Here is an 18425-nt window from a genome sequence, read left to right as displayed (position 1 = left end):
TTATTTATGTGATATGCATGCTAATACATGTAAAGTTAGCAGTTTGCTGTTAAGGAAGGATTACACACATAAAATTTTCTTATCCATGCTTTGGCAACCAGAAAGTGTGGACAAGCTAAAGTTTAATAAATATGCTCTTTTTCTTCTGGGAAAGTATTGGATTTCTGTCAACATGTTCTCTTAGCCTTCTCAATTCTACTCTAGGTATTACAGTCCACATTATTGTTTCTCTTTTGCAAATACTCAGAAAAGATTTACTGGTGGTGATTCAGGTTGGATTGCAGTGAGTCCTGAGTTAACGATAATGAAATAATTGTATTATTGTACTATTGTAACTGTAATCCTGACTTTAAATATAATGCTATAACAGTTATGAAGCAACATTTAAATATTGTTTCTTGAATTATTCAAATAATAATACAAAGTATTGGTGGTTTTGGAAAGGATTTTTTCTCGGTCTGAAATTACAGAAGGTGGAAATCGGAATCTGGTCTGCCTAATACAGCTGTTGCTCCATTGACCTGGAGTCAGTGCGCTCTTCCTAATGCCACCACCTAAGCTTTCATAGAATTGCAGAATTGTTTAAGTTGGAAAAGACCTTCAAGATCGTCAAGTCCAACCATTAACCTAGCACTGCCAAGTCCACTACTAAACTATGTCCCTAAGCACCACATCTATGTCTATTGTGGCTCAATCACTTCCCTGGGCAGCCTGTTCCAACATCTGGCAACCCTTTCCCTGAAAGTTTTTCCTAATTTCCAATCTAAACCTCCCCTGGTGCAACTTGAGGCCATTTCCACATGGTGTTTAGGGACCTGGTTTAGTGGTGGACTTGGCAGTGCCAAGTTAATGGTTGGACTTGATGATTTAAAGGTCTTTTCAAACAGAAACGATTCTATGATTCTCATAGAAGGATATCAGGTTGGTCAAGCAGGACCCGCCTTTCATAAGCACGTGCTGACTGGGCCTGATCGCCTGGTTGTTCTGTACACGCCACATGAGGGCACTCAAGATGATCTGCTCTGTAACCTTCCCTGGCACTGAGGTCAGACTGACAGGCCTGTAATTCCCCAGACCCTCCTTCCAGCCCTTCTTGTAGGTGCATGTCACATTTGCAAACCTCCAGTCAGCTGGAACCTCCCTGGTTAGCCAGGACAGCTGATAAACGATGGAAAGTGGCTTGGTGATCACCTCTGTCAGCTCTCTCAGAACCCTTCTGGGATCCCATCTAGCCCCATAGGCTTGTGGGTGTCTAAGTGGTGTGGCAGGTCACTGACTGTTTCCCCTTGGATTATGGGGGCTTCATTCTACTCCCCATCCCTGTTTTCCAGCTCAGGGGGCTGGGTACCTGGAGCACAACTGCCCTTACTATTAAAGACTGAAGCAGAGAAGGCATTAAATACCTTGGCCTTTCCCTCATCCTTTGTCACTGTTTCCCCCTACATCCAATAAAAGATGGAGATTCTCCTTAGTCCTCTTTTTGTTGCTAATGTACTTATAGAAACATTTTTTTTTATTGCCTTTTATGACAGTAGCCAGATTACGTTCTAGTTGGGCTTTGGTCCTTCTAATTTTCTCACTGTATAACCTCATGACATCCTTGTAGGCCTTCTGAGTTGCCTACCCCTTCTTCCAATGGTCTCTCCTTTTTTCCTGAGTTCTGGCCAAAACTCCCTGTTTAGCCAGGTCAGTCATTTTCCCAACTGGCTTGTTTTTCAGCACATGGGGACAGCCTGCTCCTATGTCTTTAAGATTTCCTTCTTGAAGAACAACCAGCCTTCCTGGACTGCTTTGCCCTTCAGAGCTGCCTCTCAAGGGACTCTGTCAACCAGCATCCTAAACAGACCAAAGTCTGCCCTCTGGAAGTCCAATGGCAATGCTGCTGATCCCCTTCCTGACTTCTCTGAGAATCGAAAACTCTTACCATTTCACAATCACTATGCCCAAGACAGCTTCCAATCATTCAAATACAACAGAGAAGCAAATTTCTCTAAAGCCTGGTGAAGAGGATTCAGTCCATCAAATGTAGGTGTTTTCCCCATCTGTTGAGGTGCCATGTAGGCACCTTCAGAGTGTGGTCTGGAGCTGGAACTCCAGTTCTGACCCTTTTAGGTTGTTCTTCTATGATGTGAAATGAGAGTGTGCTCCAGGGAATGAGGGACGGGACCATGATTCCTCCATCTGCCTGTTGGATAATGAAACCATGTGGCTAGAATGCAGAATTTTTTGCCTTTTACTGCTTTTGTGCCATTGTTTTTTGCTGGTCTGTCTGTTCAATAATTCATTTGGAGCAGGGAATTTGTTTTCACCCTGCATATCCTATAATGGGATGGCTAGAGGGTATTGTAAGAACCTGAAAGGAAGATGGTGTTCATAGTCCTCCCGCACTTAGAGCTCAGGTCCCGCTGCTTTTTGTGGAAGTGCTGTAAGCAGTGGTGGTATGAAACATGGAATAAATAGTTATAGCCAGGTGCACTAAAGCTAAGTACCAGTTTTGGGCTTCTGTTGGGGAACAGGAGATAATTTGCAGTGGAGAATTCAGACAGTTTCAACCTTGGTAGAACCTGAGGTAGGCACAGGATGCCTTAGGCACTTGTGTACATGCATGGGTGAGCATTCAGGCAACTTTCGGATTAAGTAGGTAGAAATTAATGAGAGCAGGCAGTCCTGACTACTGTGTGATCCAAATTGCTGTCTAGGATTTCAGGTTGATATTTGGACTTGAACTTCAGTTTACCTATGATTACGCAAGCTAAATATAATTGGAAAAGCATTCTAGGAATGCCAGTTAATTGCTTTTATAATTTTACATGCAGAACAATTAATGGTCTGGTATCTCCTATGCTATGCTACAGCAATACAAGATGTAACAGTGCTGAACACTGTGATTGACAGTCTTCTACTGTGAATTACAGGAATGTTTTCACAAATATTATGAAGTCACTATTCTTGTGTCACCTTCTACCTGAAAACCTGTTAGCTTCTCTCTACTCTTTTTGTTCTTGATGTGTAATGCTGACCTATGTTTGTAACTTGCAGTCAAACACTCATGATAGCATGTGTGAGCCCTTCAGATCGAGACTTCATGGAAACCTTGAACACATTAAAGTACGCCAATCGAGCGCGGAATATCAAGAACAAGGTTATGGTTAATCAGGATAGGGCTAGCCAACAAATAAATGCTTTGCGCAGTGAGATTGCACGGCTACAGATGGAACTCATGGAATACAAAACTGTAAGTTTATCCCCTTAGGACTTCTGCTTTAAAATGCTTACAGTTTTACAGCTTGTTTTTTTGTCTGCTTCCACTTTGTACACAAAAAAATCTGAATAGCAACCCTAACTTAAACAACACCTCCAATTCCAGTGATTACCAAATGTTTTCAGAAAACTTAGATTGTATCCCTAGAGAAAAGATCCATAAATGAATGCCAGTGACATCAACAGGTGCTGCACGCTATTTGCTTTTTGAATGGCAAAAATTGACCTTGTCATGCTCAGCAATGAGAAATAGTCACTTCCAAAGCAATAATGACCACAATTTAGATTGGTACGTAAATGGATGTGAACAGTAATTGTGTATGGCTTTTAAAGACTTAGCAGGCAGCTAAAACAATTTGTGTTTTAAAAATAGATTTGAATTTATATAAGGTGAATACTCATACAACACAATGCCCATTTCTTCCTGAAATTTAAAAAAATAATGTTTTGAGCAATAAATGTGGCTACCAAAGTGTCCTCCTACATTGTTATCCTTGAGATAATATCCTAATTTGATAAAGGATTCTCTTTCCATTTCTTAACCTCTTCAAGAGCTTGTATTTCAGACTAAGATGGAATTATGCAGGACTCAAATTCTAAAATGTTGGCCAGACGTCAATGATTTGAAAACTATCTATTTATCCATGGTTTTTAAACTTTTTGAGAGAAGATTCTTTTGCTCTGAGTGTCTACGTGGAATATAAACAAACCTGTGAATTGCCTTTGCCAAGTTAAAATTTTTTCATGTGTAGGTCAGCCTTTATTAGTAATAAAATACCTTTACTTTCTTAAGGGTAAAAGGATTATAGATGAAGAAGGTGTTGAAAGCATCAATGACATGTTTCATGAAAATGCAATGCTGCAAACAGAAAACAATAACCTGCGTGTTAGAATTAAAGCAATGCAAGAGACTGTGGATGCGCTGAGAGCCAGAATAACGCAACTTATGAGTGATCAGGCCAACCAAGTGCTGGCCAGAGCAGGTATGTGGTGGGTGTGTTGTGCTTGTGTGTAAACTGCTTAATAAATTAATGAACTTCAATCATTTCTGTGTTCTTTTTTCATGGGTCCCTTTGTAACAGTAGCGTGGGACCTGCTTGGGCAGGGATAGGCTCTCATCTGCAGAATTCCATTAATAGAAATAGTTTGGTACACTGATCTGACCGTTTATTTAGGACCACGAACAACGCGAAATATGAAATAATACTTTTGGATAGGAATTACTCGTAAGCTTAGCTATACATGGGCTTAGTTATTTTGCTTAGGGTGAGGACATGGACACAGATAAGTGAATGTTGTCTTGCTTTTCACCTCATAGAATAGTTGACCAATTGACTTACCATGACTTCATTGTTCTCTTGTGCATTGTTTGATTTATGGTACATGCATTGTTAAAAGTTGCTAATATGGAAAACAAATGTACTAGAAAAAGTTACGTGTAATAATCCTGATCATATGGCACAGAGGAATCAGAAACTTAATGCAACTTAAAGAGGAAATATATTTTATAAATCAGATAAAATCAAAACCTGCAGTCCATATGACTGTTTCTCTTCGCTGGTACCTTGTGCCTTGTAACTGTATTCAGATATTTATACTGTTATTGTCCTTTCTCAATCTTTCTCTTCTGTCCACCTTCCCTTTCTTCTTTGTCCATCAAGGAGAAGGAAATGAAGAAATTAGCAACATGATTCATAATTATATCAAAGAAATTGAAGACCTCAGGTACTTGCATGATATGTATTTGAACATTTTTTTATTAAACAAACAAAACTTAGTGTTTGAAAGTAAATACTTCAGCTGTTTTCCTGTGTGAGAATGAATTTAGAACAATGGTCTTTCAGTTTCTAAGACCAACTGGTGTCGCTCTTGGCCACAGAAAATTAAGATGTTAAAGATGAAGGTGACAATAAAAATGAAAGTAAGATGTTGCCAAAATAAAAATGGTGACTTGATATTGTTGCACAAAGGGCAGCAAAACATGGAACAACTGTTTTGTTATCTTTGTAACCTTGTATATAAATGATAGTACTGAGAAAGTACTTGCTACTTTTTTTTTAACAATAAAGTGTATCTGTCTTCCTTTCAAATTAAAAAAAAAAAGTATTAAATATTTTAGGTATTTTTATTTCTTTCTTGGAGATGTATCATGCAACAAATATTATTTGGCCTATTCCAAGTTAGTGTTAGTGCTTTTGTGTAATGTGTATACACATACAGCTCATGCAGATATTTATCTGTACGTATGTCTGTGTGTATTTATACAGCCCTTAGCATTTCTATATATCCTGTCTCGGGTAAACAATATATGTACAGTATACATAACCATTGTGTAAAATGGTCTCATCAAGGGATTTACTGCACTTGTATTTTGTAAAACATCAACTTGGTTTGCAGTTTCTTTTAAAATTGAAGTTAATGCATTGCAGTTCTAGATGCTAAAGAGTATTTATCTCATACATTAGCAATACTTGTGATTTGTGGTCTGCAATTTTTTCCCCCTCTTTTTAAAAGAGCAAAATTATTAGAAAGTGAAGCAGTGAATGAAAATCTTCGACGCAGCTTGTCAAGAGCTTCAACAAGATCCACGTACTTTGGTGGACCATCAGCATTTTCAGCTTCTATGCTTTCTTCAGAGAAAGAGACATTGGAAATCCTGGATATAGCCAAGAAGGATCTAGAAAAGCTGAAAAAAAAAGAAAGGAAAAAGAAAAAGAGGTGGTGTATGAATTTTAATGCTACTTGTTTTTTCTTTCTTAATAAAGAGATGTATTTTTTTTTAACCACTGAGATATTAAAATTAATTTGTTATTGCTGTGTGGGTTTGGATCCTAAGCTGCTGTTTCTTCAAACCCTTTTACAAACTGAAATTAAGTGTTTTGCATCTTCTGTTCCAGTGAAGTATGCTGTATTTGTAATGTCTCTGTTGTAATGATTTTTTTCTATGTAGCTATGGCCAGTGGTAAAAGCACAGGTGTCCATAAATTTTGATTTTTTTTTTTTAATTTAAAATGCATCTGAAATCCAGCAGAAGGTTTCAAAACGAAAAATTATAAACTTTTATCTACCATATGTCAAAACTGAAGCAGCTTTCCGAAGAAAAGATATTCTGAATAGCTGGGATTTCTTTGGTAGACCTTGGAATGGCTTCTTTTCTTTATCTTCCTGCTTTTATGAATGTTTTTAATTTTATGTTTCCTAATTCTCTGCAACTTCATGCTTTGCTGGTTTTTGCTGTCCAACTTCTCATCTACTAAAATACTCATAGACATGGATATAAATGCCTGTTCAGACAGCAGTTAGTGCAGCAAGGATCTGTTTGTGTTCTCTGAGGCTGATCCCATTAGAGTTATTCCCATTTTCCTTGAAATTTTCCACACTTCTATTACTCCTTCTATTAATGCCCCTTCAGACTTCTTCTAGAAGTTAAAACTAAAGTAGTAGAAGCCTGAAATATAGTTGAAGTATAAACTAGATTTGAGTTAGTGATATCTGCAATTTGAGGTCCTATATCTGTAAATCTATTCACCACACAAATGTCAGATGCTTGTAGAGAACACTTACTGTAGTAGCAACTAGATTCTTCCTTTGTGTATGATTTTTCAGGAAACTCTTGTACTTTTATGGGTATTTTGATAGATTTTATGTCTCATGTTTATAGGAACTTAAGGGGATGATAGAAATATTAAATGAAAATAGCAGAATGTTCTGACCTCTCTTCAGCTGGGCATTTTAATGTTTTTCAGCTGTAAATGCAAGAATGAAGAGATTTGGTTTTGTGTAATATGTTTCAACACATTTCAAATTCAAGCAGGCATTTAAATACAGCCTTAGATAGAGTCCCATTTGTTAGACTGGGGCCTGAGTATTAGGTAGCAGACAAGATTGTGACCACAAAACAGCTAAAGGTTACTAGATATATTGAGCGATGTCTTTTATTGTAGGAGATAATGACTTTAAAAATGTAGTAAGTAAAACACATGCTTGGTCATTTTGTTCTTTCTTTTCTGAAAGAAGCTTCTGTGTCCAGTCACACTTGCTCACACCAGGACCGTAATCTTATGAATGGGATATCCGAGTGGTCTGACCTAGAAGTAGGGACTAACTTACCACAAACTATTTTTGAGCTCAGTTTTCTATAAAATTAGAGGCCATATAAAAATTTAAGTTGGAAGAGACCTCTTGATTGTCCAGTCTCCATCTTAAAGCAGGTCTTGTGTTGTTTAGAATGGGATCATACTCTTCAAAGTGCTGGTAAGGTTTGAATGTATCTACTGGCCCATCTGTAGACTGCTTTGTAATAAATAGTTATAAGTTTCTGAGGTGCATATGGTAAGGGAAAAATTCCTTAGAAGCTAAGAAATGTTAGAATTTGAGGGATGATGCATAGAGCCTCTTATACCTGTTACCTGCAGAGTGCTTCTATCTAATTAATGAAATGCAAAGCCTGCGTACATGATATAGCACTGTAAATTTTTATTGTATTGAAATTTCAGGAGTTGGCAATGGGTATACTAATATACTATATTGCAAAGGGACGATTCACCCTGTTAGTAGGGATTCTTTGCTCTACTTCTGTCTTTTACAGGCATTTAGCTGCTTTTACTGTACAATTTATTTTTAGGGTGCTGCTCTTTTAGACTTGTCTAACTAGCCTTTTCCTATTAAAATGGGATTGATAAGCCTAGTTACTAGTTCTGCTCCATCTGCACCTTTCTTGATCTGTTTGTTTCCTGGTTGCGGGTCAGTGTGATGAAAGGTGCATAATTTCAAATACATGCAACTTATCTAAATAGTTGTGAGCTAGCCGGAAGATCTAAGAGCCAGTTTCTGAATGCGCAGCAGGTATGTACTGCTATATATCTGTAGCCTTTAATAAGCATCTGTCATAAAGTTTATCAGAAACAGTTTACACAGCAGTAATGTTTTTCCTGACATGCTTGATTGGAGTGTCCCACCCTGTGACCTACTCACCAGAAGCCCCAGGGCAAACCTCCCATGTCCTTTCCAATTGTTTGTCAGCCTTATATACCTGGTAGCCTTTTTTGACTGTTATCTTTTGATTTCCCTGACCTTTGTTAAACTATATTAGTGTTAAAATTACATGGGGTTCAGCATGTTAGGTCCTAGCTGATACTGAAAGACGATGACAGGCAGTATAAGGTCAAAAGGCAGCAAAAGCTCTTGCTCAAAACTTGCTCAATATGAGAACATTTAGCAATTTCAGTAGTTGTTGAAATTTAAGCCATCTCTACACTTGTATACGTCATGCAGAAAGTTATTTACTGATACATCCACATTTGTTCAACAGGAAAAAGCACAAGTAAAAATACTAACACTTTATCCATCTCATTGCTTCTGATGCATACTTTTGTTAATTTATTAAAAAATAACAAGCAATCATTGGCATGTACTTTTTTGAATCCCATAAAAATAAACTGGTTTTTGCTTTTTATTTAAAAATAAACAACAAAACCCCAAACAAAAAAATAAATGCAGTTTAAAGATTTTTGTATGAATTATATTCAGAATATATGTTTTAGAATATTAGTAATAAAAAGTTCTCATTACTATTTTATATTACAATATGTTATCAGCATATATAAAAGTAGTGCATTGGTTTTTTTCCTGATGTATTCCTGAGGATCTATAACTTTGGTTCAATGGCAGTACTTCTTGCCATTTTTGGTATGTTAAATGCCAATTTTAAGTGGCAAAAGAGAGAGCTTTTTCTAGAACTAAGAGATTTTTTTTTTTGAACCTGTGCTAGAAATAATTCCCAAAGTGAAATATATTTTCTGTATTTAAAACTTCTTCCTTAATGTAAATTGAATATACAATACTTGACAGTGACAGATTAGTTAACCTACAAATGCTGCTTCTTTGTTTTCTGTTTACTTTCCAACTGTGCAAAATGTATTACCTTTTTACTACTCGTTGTCTCTTGATGGTATCTTTTAAAATTTCGTTTTAAACTCCACAAGCTCATATATATCATTTTTTTTACCTTCTTATCACTTTTGCTTTTCACTGTCTGGTTTGTCCTTCATTGGCTTGGCCTTCCAATACTGTACCTCGTGCTTTTGAAGGCTACAGAAACTTGAGGAAAGCAGTCAAGAAGAAAGAAGGTTGGAATATTTCCCAGGTTTTTAATTACCTGTCATTTCAATTAACTGGTTGTCATACATGAAAAGAAGTTGGGCAGATCCATAGGTACTTTGAGAGTAGCTAATTTGAAGTTTCAAACTTCTTTCCTGTGTTTTGACTTTGAACAAGTGTTTTAGCTGGAAGAAGCCTCTGTTGTGGGATTGAGGTTGTCTCTGGGATTGCACAGTGTTGAACAGGCATTTGTGGGGAGGTGGTGCATTTGGGAATTGCAGCAGAATTTCTTTATTGCATGGCCTGTATGGCATGAAAGGCAGGAGGAAGGCACTGTAGCTCATATGGTATAAAACGTATAGCAGGCAATATACAACAATAATAATTTTGGTGTGTGAGATCAAGAAGGTCTTGATCCTTCACACCTCATCTAAGTCTGCTGCTTTTATTTTGGAAAGTGTGGCTGAAGCCATTCCTTCCACTCAGCTTCAGCCAAAGCACATGTTAGTCAGAGAGAGCAGTTAAGTTGAGGGCTCTTAAAAATGAAAAATACTGTCCTTGAAAATGAAAGTAACAGCTGTTATGTTTCAGCTGTCTGCTTTGATACTCACTGAATTCACGCAGATGTTGTGAATCCACAGCTTGGTAGCACACAAATTAAGCAGTGCTGTTCTGCCTGGGAGAGCTGCTGGCTCTCCTTCCTCCTGTCTCTCCCCTTTATTAGACAGAACAAAATGCTCTGTGGTGGTGAACTCCATGCTGTGTGCAGGCAGACGGGAACTGGGGATTTGCCTCAATCTGCATGAAGATTGCAGCTAAGATCTGCTATCTTTTAAGCTTATTAACCAACATAAAAAAGAACCTGTTGTGGGCTGAGACAAGAGTCTGTGGAAATGAGATTGTGTGGCTCAGTGTTCCCTGTGGGCATTTGTTTTCTGTACAAATCTGGTTATTAGGCTTTTTACTTCCAGCCTCCCTGGCTGTTGCGTGGATTCAGATGGTCTAAGCAAAAGGTGGGTTTTTTAGGTGTCACTTGCCAAATTACTGAACATTTCCCATCACTGCGCTGGGTATTGGTTTTATCTAAGAGCTGGACCTTGAGTCCGAGCTCCTCTTGGTGTCAGTGGAGGAAGATGTGCATTTCTAGTTGCCCTGCCTGATCAGGGACAGCACGTGAATTGCCAAACTTTTATGATGCTGAAGTTTGAGGTGGATTCCACGTCACGCAATCATAACCACGTTTTTTTCATGATTACCCTCTATAGTGTCTAGCCTTGTTTTATCATGATTTCCCATCTGTAGCAGATGGTTCAGGTTTTGTACATGTAGCATTTAAAAAATGTTAAAACTCCTCCTAATGGCTAAACCACCAAACCTTTCAAACAATACAGAACAAAGCCCTGCTGTAATTTGTATAAGCCATCACTACAGTTCAGGTTGCCAAGAAAGGAAAGAATATAGAGATGCTTGACTTTCAAATAAGTTTTCAGCCATAGTCTGGGGAAAAAAAAATCAGCATGGAAACACACTAAAAAGAAATCTTACTAGTTGGGAAAAGTTTCTTTTTGAGACAGACAGTCCTATTGCAAAAAATCAGTATTTCTTGATGGCCTTTGTTGTATCACTGCCTATTTTGAGCATTCCTTTGATGTCAAAGTAAATAGCTGATCAAAAGAGTAGCTGTATTATAATAAATTAGGTGGTGTTTAACATTTATACATAAATTTTCATATTATTGTAAGCACAGTAGGCAGGCTCTGTTATAGCTTGACAGTGTAGTAATACATGTAATGTATGCTGTACTTACACAAAATGTTCTTCACTTGTTTTGTAAAAGCTATTCTGGGTACACTGCAACTTCCATGCAAAATGAATGCTGCTGTAGTTTATGAAGATGTGTATACTAATTGTCCCAGTCATGCAGTATGCCTTAATCCAATGTGCTAATCACCAATATTATTTTGCAAGCTAAGATTAAGAGTAATTAAGCATTGTTTTACTATGTGTGGGAGTTTGGAAGTTGTGTTTTACCCAAGCCCAACACTCGTGCCTTTATCTAACTGCACTTTGGTTTTCATCTTTATTTGGAATTACAGTTTATTGGTTTGGGGGATGTGAACTGCATGCCATTTCAGTTTGTGAATATTTTGTATCTGTGCCTCTTCTGCTAGTGTTAAAGAGGATAACACAGATAACGAGCAGGAGAAGAGAGATGAAAAAGGCACTTCGGAGAGAGAGAATAATGAATTGGAAGCAGTAAGTATTTAGAAGTGTTTGGTTTATTTGTTCATTGCCTGTTTAAAGATTTACAAGGTTACATGAAGGAAATTAGGAATGGGTCAGGTGGATACTGTGGCTTCACAGTGATAGTCACAAGTGATTAGGGGCTGGAAAAATGTGCGTGTCCTTCAGCATCTTTCTGTTTTGTACATTTTTGTAGGAGGAAATTCAGGAAGCAAGTGATCGTGAGGATGAAGAAGAGGAAGATGATGAGGATGAAGATGACATGGAAGTTGTTGAAAGCTCAGATGAGTCGGATTCTGACTCTGATGAAAAAGGTGATGTCAGTGCAATATTTTGTAGTATTTTACAAGTACTATCTGTCATTCCTTGGGTTTTGGTAGGCAAGATAGCATGCTGTCAAGCCACTGTCCATAATTCTCTGTGGATTGTATGTCTAGTTGTAGTGCTAAGACATGTAATATACACTGAACAAGTGTTCCTCTACTGGCTTTAAAATTGACCAGAGGCCATTGCGTGTTTGATAACACATTTCTTCCTTAGTTATAATATCCAAAATGTAAGGTTTAAGTACTGGGCTATTTTTATGTCCCAGGACTAATTGTCAAGGTGATAATGTTATCACAGCTGGCTTACATGTGATCTGCAATTAGAATCACTGGAGTGAGAGGCAGCATCACCAGCAATTCCCTGAGTCGGGCCAAATAGACAAACTGAGTCAGTTGGTTCCCTCTTGTTTGTGAGTCACACAAACTATTAGCAGGAGTTGCAGGACCTAAAAAGAAAAATCTTCAACTGACATCTTTATTGTGGAGCACATAATCTTAAACCGGAAAAGGACCTAATTGACTAAGGAAATGAATTAAACTTTTATAAATTTGCGTGGGTTAGTCCTTTTTCTTCCTATTTTTCTTATGCTCTTCACCATTCCACTTCCATGATCAAGGTGGATCCTCTCTTCTCAGAATTTTGCCTGTATTTTTTTAAGAACTAAAGGAGAGAAAGTCTCCCCTTGGAGTCTGCTAGCAGTCAGATTTTCCTTTTATAATCTGCTGGATTTATGAATGGCAGTTATTCTCCAGCCCTGAAATGTGACTGAAGTCTCATAGCCTGTGCAGCTTTTGCATGGGGAAGGACAGATTGCTGATGCGGAGATTTAAATGTGAGAAATTACAACATATGGGCAGCTGGGATCCAATGAGTGTGATCTTTCTCTACCTCTTTCCCAGTTCTAGGATGGGGTGAGTGTTTAAGGAGGAGACTTTATTGTGAATTTCAGATAATAGTTCAATTTGCTGCATTGTGCTTTGTGTAGAATTCTCTGATGCATAATTTACATGTCAGAAAATGACCCTAACATTGAAGGGGTTATCTATAGTTATGTGACTCTTACTGTTACTTTAACAGAAGTCTTAATTTTTAATCACTCAAATCTTTTTATTTTAGAAAATTATCAAGCTGACTTGGCAAATATCACCTGTGAAATAGCTATTAAGCAGAAACTGATAGATGAGCTAGAGAACAGCCAGCGAAGGTTGCAAACACTGAAAAGACAATATGAAGAGAAACTGATGATGCTACAACATAAGATTCGAGACACTCAGCTTGAAAGAGATCAGGTTCTTCAAAACTTGGGTAAGAAGTACAAAATCACTTAAACCTAGATGGTTGTGTAAGATATTAAAATTGAATTGTTTGCTAATTCCTTTTGTTTTTTCTCAAATGTGGTAAGAAATTGCAGAGAACAGTTTGTAGTCACAATGCCAGTGAATCATATTTCACTTATTCTAGTTTCTGACAGAACTGACAGTTTTTTTTTAAAAAAAGATACTGCTACTAATGGGTATTTCATTTGGTTGAATAAGCATTTATTTTCAAATTTCTAGGAGCTTTCATTTTAAGATAGTCCTTGAGATAGTTCCTGAATTAAAAATACTTTACTGTTCCTCCCTCTCTCCTTTCTTTTGATTTGCATAAAAATAAGAACCAGGATCAGTGGCCTTGCAGAGATGTTTTACTGACCAAGCTTCTTTGTATGCCATTGTACTGAGATGAAAAACTGACTCTGGCTCATGGAATCCTAAGCCATAAATAGTTGAACCTTGGGAGAGTACTGCAGGAAGTGTTTTGTTTGTTTCTTTCTTTTTAAAAAGAAAGGCTTGATGGCTCTTGAGACTGTTGCTATGATCTTGTGCACATGTGTTGCCGAGCATGTGTGTATCTGTGTCTTCAGGTACTCAGGTATTTGCTGTCTAGTGCAAAGAAATCAGAAGCAAAGTATTAATACTTGATCTGTTATCCATAAAGTCATACCAGGTGGAAAGCTCAAAGCAGTGCAGGTGACAGGTGCTAGAGACAAATTAAATTTTTCAAAGATTTTGCAGACATTGCTGAAAGCAGAGGAAGCAGTCATTTGCTGTGGCTGCCAAAGTAAAAATATCCTGAACAAAAGAACTCCCTTTTGCTCTAGGTTCTGTAGAGACCTATTCAGAAGAAAAGGCAAAAAAAATCAAATCAGAATATGAAAAGAAACTCCAAGCTATGAATAAAGAACTGCAGAGGCTTCAAACAGCACAAAAGGAACATGCAAGATTGCTTAAAAATCAGTCTCAATATGAAAAGCAACTGAAGAAATTGCAGCAGGAGGTGACAGAGATGAAGAAAACAAAGGTATATTTCAGTATATTGCAGTCTCGTACAATGAGTATTTACTGAAAAATGGGCTGAAATCTCCTGTGCATTTATCTGCCAGATAACTTTGTTTTTGCTGTCAGCTGCTCAGAAGTCTGAAAAGAGAAAAGATATGAAGACTAGGCTATTCCAGGGAGAGAGGAAACCTAAAAAGGTTTAATGAACAGAAGTTACAGTATCAAACATGGAGAAGCTTGCACTGCTTATTAACTGTTATTCAGCACTTAGTGAAGAAGACACTTAGATGAAGGAGGTAAATTGCTAAAAGTGTGTAATATACTGGAAGATGGCAACTTGAATGAGAAACTCTGAGTGAGGGCAGGGAACAGCACTTCAGTGTAAAGAGCTTTTTGTAAGTGATGATGTCTTTACAGGTTCGCTTGATGAAACAAATGAAAGAAGAGCAGGAGAAAGCTAGAATGACTGAGTCTAGAAGAAACAGAGAGATTGCGCAGCTTAAAAAGGAGCAACGCAAACGAGAGGTGATTTGACAGATAAAGAACTTTCATTTGCAATATGCATCTGCCATTGTGATGTGCATCTACTTGCAGGCACACAATGTGTACGCACATTCACTGAGACTGCCATGTACCTTTATATTTTGACCAGATGAAATGCACATAATTTGATTTGACTTCTATGATAGCTTAGTTTCTAGCTTCAGGTGATAACTGCAACAGAAAATAGGAGACTTATTGAATATGTATTTCAGTATTATTAGTTAATTTTTGCAAAACTGTTGTTGCAACTTTAAGTGCATGCAGGTATTATTTTTGGTAGAGAATAGATATGGTGAAATGCTTATTTTCATTTTGCCCTAGAAAGACCAAGAAACCACTGTGACTTGATCTCTTTAAGTCACAAAAATTTTGCAAACTTGTATTAGTGTGTAAAGGTCTTGTTTTGTTTTGTATTGTTTTTTGGTTTTGTTTACACAATACAGTCGTGGCACATAATGGAAAAAATAACACGTGCTGCTTGTATTTTTTTCACAGCATCAGCTCAAGCTTCTGGAAGCTCAAAAAAGGAATCAAGAAGTTATCTTGCGTCGCAAAACTGAAGAGGTACTGTGGTGAAACAGTAGTGCATCTTTGAAAACAGAATGATATTGTATTGCAATAACTTAGAACACAGTTTTGTGGAGAGGTAATCGTGTCTTTGCACTCTGTTTTAGGTCACAGCCCTTCGTCGGCAAGTAAGGCCTCTGTCTGATAAAGTGGCAGGAAAAGTAAGTCGAAAACTGAGTCTGCCTGAGCATCCTATACAGGAACCAAGTTCTAGCTCATCAGTCGAGCACGATGGTTCAAGAACAGCAGCACAGCAGAAGATGAGAATTCCTGTTGCAAGGGTTCAAGCGTTATCTGTAACTGCAACAAATGGAACAGGGTAAGAATCAAAACTGTTTATACTTTCTTAAGAGAACTGAAAATTGCATGGATTTTTCTAGCAGATAAACTTGTGATGATACATATTGCAGTAGTGATTTTTCAAACTGCTGTCATGTAATGCTCACAAAAGAGGCATTTTACCATTATCAAATACAACCTGAGTTTTGTGGGTTTAAGACTGTGGAATAATGTAAAGTGGCATTAAAGGGCAAATCACACTAAGAAACCCTACAATTTCAAAATGGAGTTAATCTGTCCTTAAAGAGAAATGCCTCGCCAGTCCAGTGCTTGCAGTGTTCTTGAGTACAAAAAAAACCCTTGTTAGAAAACGCAATTTAATATATTAGTTTTGCTGGTGGTCTTCCACTGTGACTTCAAGCAGATCTCCTTGTTAAACAGGGACAAACTCTCAGGTGGCATCTGATTTCAATAGTGCATTATACAAGATGCCACAGTGTTTGATACCTGTTTTTCAAATACAACATACTAAGTGCAGTACAGTTCAGGGCTGGGTGCAGTTAGCTGTCTGGTGCAATGAAAAACTTGAAGAAATTTTTAAGTTGCCTGTGAAAAATATTCTGGCCTGACCATTTCCATGTTCAAATGTGTAATTGGTCTGCTTTAGACTTAATTGTATGTTTCTCTTGAATTTATCACAGAAGGAAATACCAGCGGAAAGCAGTGACAAGTAGAGTTTACTCCTCACGGGCAGCCAGGATGAAGTGGCAACTACTTGAACGCAGAGTGACTGATATCATTATGCAGAGGATGACCATTTCCAATATGGAGGCAGATATGAACAGGTTACTTACGGTGGGTGATCTGCTGAACACTGGCTGTTTTGTCGTATTAAATAGAGAGAGTGCATTTATTTTTGCTGTACATGAATTGCTGTGATGGTGGCATGGGCAAAACAATTGGAATCCATTGCAGTCAACGAAGAGGTTCTAAACAACACCAGCAACAAGGGAAAGTGTAGAGTCCTGCATCTGGGCAGGAACAACCCCAGGTTCCAGTATAGGTTGGGAAATTACATATTAGAGAGCAGTGTAGGGGAAAGGGACCTGGGGGTCCTGGTGGACAACAGGATGACCATGAGCCAGCACTGTGCCCTTGTGGCCAGGAAGGCCAATGGCATCCTGGGGTGTATTAGAAGGGGGGTGGTTAGTAGATCGAGAGAGGTCCTCCTTCCCCTCTACTCCGCCCTGGTGAGACCACACCTGGAATATTGTGTCCAGTTCTGGGCCCCTCAGTTCCAGAAGGACAGGGAACTGCTGGAGAGGGTCCAGCGTAGGGCAACCAAGATGATTAAGGGAGTGGTGCACCTCCCTTATGAAGAAAGGCTGAGGGAGCTGGGTCTCTTTAGTTTGGAGAAGAGGAGACTAAGGGGGGACCTCATTAATGTTTATAAATATATAAAGGGTGAGTGCCATGAGGATGGAGCCAGGCTCTTCTCGGTGGCAAACAATGATAGGACAAGGGGTAATGGGATCAAGCTGGAACACAAGAGGTTCCGCTTAAATTTGAGAAGAAACTTCTTCTCAGTGAGGGTGACAAAGCACTGGAACAGGCTGCCCAGGGAGGTTGTGGAGTCTCCTTCTCTGGAGACATTCAAAACCCGCCTGGACATGTTCCTGTGCGACCTCACCTAGGCGTTCCTGCTCCAGCAGGGGGATTGGACTAGATGATCTTTTGAGGTCCCTTCCAATCCCAAACATACTGTGATACTGTAAGCACTTGAACTGTGGGATTGCTGTGCTAAGTAAGAAATAAAAAGGACATTAATGGAATAATATACACCTGTGTATATTATTCCTGTAGAAATCATTCTATGTTAAACTATAGCAGGGAAAAGAAAACAAATATGTGTTAAAATGCTGTGGAGTGTTTACTAATTCCTTTTTATGTAATATTATGTCTTTGGGGATAATAGCAACGTGAAGAACTTACAAAAAGAAGAGAAAAGCTTTCAAAGCGAAGGGAGAAGCTCATCAAGGATGGGGGTGGCAGTGAAGCAGATAGAAGTGTCCAAAATATAAATGAAGAAATGGAATCACTAACTGCAAACATAGACTACATTAATGACAGCATTTCTGACTGCCAAGCAAACATTATGCAAATGGAAGAAGCAAAGGTAGGTCAAATATTAATGCGAAAATAGTAAAAAGGAGAAAAGAAAAAACAACCGTGTTAGTTTTGAAAATATTCTCATTTAGAAATGAATTTTATTTTGGCTACATAATTATTGAACCAGGAAATGAAAATTACTGAAAACTTTGAAATCTGAAATGAAGAGCGTTTGTACAACTGAATTTTCAGATCTGAGTTTTAATGTCAATAGTGTAATGCAAGTTAAGATTGCAAAGCATTTAAGTGTCAAAGCTGATGCTTTCTATTCTGCTGGCATTAAATTAATAGAATTCTTGGGACTAAAGGCTAACAGCTTGAATCATATTCCTGTAGCTGTTGATATACTTACACTCCCTTGTATTGGTTTTTTATACTTTAAATATACTTAAGTATTTTTTGTATATAAGAATTCATATAAATTCTTTATATTGCATGTTAATATATTTCAATTATGGAACAGTGGCCTTCTGTAACTAAAGACTGTTTTCAGGCCATGTTGCTTGTTTAGAATTTATTTCTTTTATTTATTTTTTTTTAAGTTTTTTCTTAAATAGTAATCTAGTAAAGGGAAGTTGTCTACTACGGTTGATGCAGAAATTTTATGTTACCAAAAGC

At 37.8% G+C, this 18425-nt stretch overlaps 1 protein-coding gene across 14 annotated transcripts in view; it reads left to right on the top strand.

The window, feature by feature from the left end:
* KIF21A (kinesin family member 21A) overlaps positions 1-18425 on the top strand; it is a 95723-nt gene that overhangs the window by 46447 nt on the left and 30851 nt on the right. For 8 of the 14 annotated variants that reach the window (XM_065049005.1, XM_065048999.1, XM_065048995.1 and 5 more), the window contains exons 8-21: positions 3040-3235; positions 4055-4244; positions 4923-4986; positions 5776-5979; positions 9351-9389; positions 11532-11616; positions 11801-11918; positions 13048-13236; positions 14072-14271; positions 14667-14774; positions 15288-15356; positions 15467-15678; positions 16340-16493; positions 17614-17814. In XM_065049005.1, coding sequence (XP_064905077.1) covers positions 3040-3235; positions 4055-4244; positions 4923-4986; positions 5776-5979; positions 9351-9389; positions 11532-11616; positions 11801-11918; positions 13048-13236; positions 14072-14271; positions 14667-14774; positions 15288-15356; positions 15467-15678; positions 16340-16493; positions 17614-17814 — 2029 coding nt within the window. The remainder of the gene's footprint in view (positions 1-3039; positions 3236-4054; positions 4245-4922; positions 4987-5775; positions 5980-9350; positions 9390-11531; positions 11617-11800; positions 11919-13047; positions 13237-14071; positions 14272-14666; positions 14775-15287; positions 15357-15466; positions 15679-16339; positions 16494-17613; positions 17815-18425) is intronic. The other 6 variants (XM_065049006.1, XM_065049001.1, XM_065048998.1 and 3 more) reach the window with 1 other exon arrangement.

The sequence above is a fragment of the Columba livia genome, chromosome 1 (genome assembly GCF_036013475.1).
Source record: "Columba livia isolate bColLiv1 breed racing homer chromosome 1, bColLiv1.pat.W.v2, whole genome shotgun sequence".
In the NCBI taxonomy this organism is placed as follows: Eukaryota; Metazoa; Chordata; class Aves; order Columbiformes; family Columbidae; genus Columba; species Columba livia.
The sequence above is the reverse complement of the archived record's forward strand: the minus strand, read 5'-3'. Positions and strand labels throughout refer to the sequence as shown.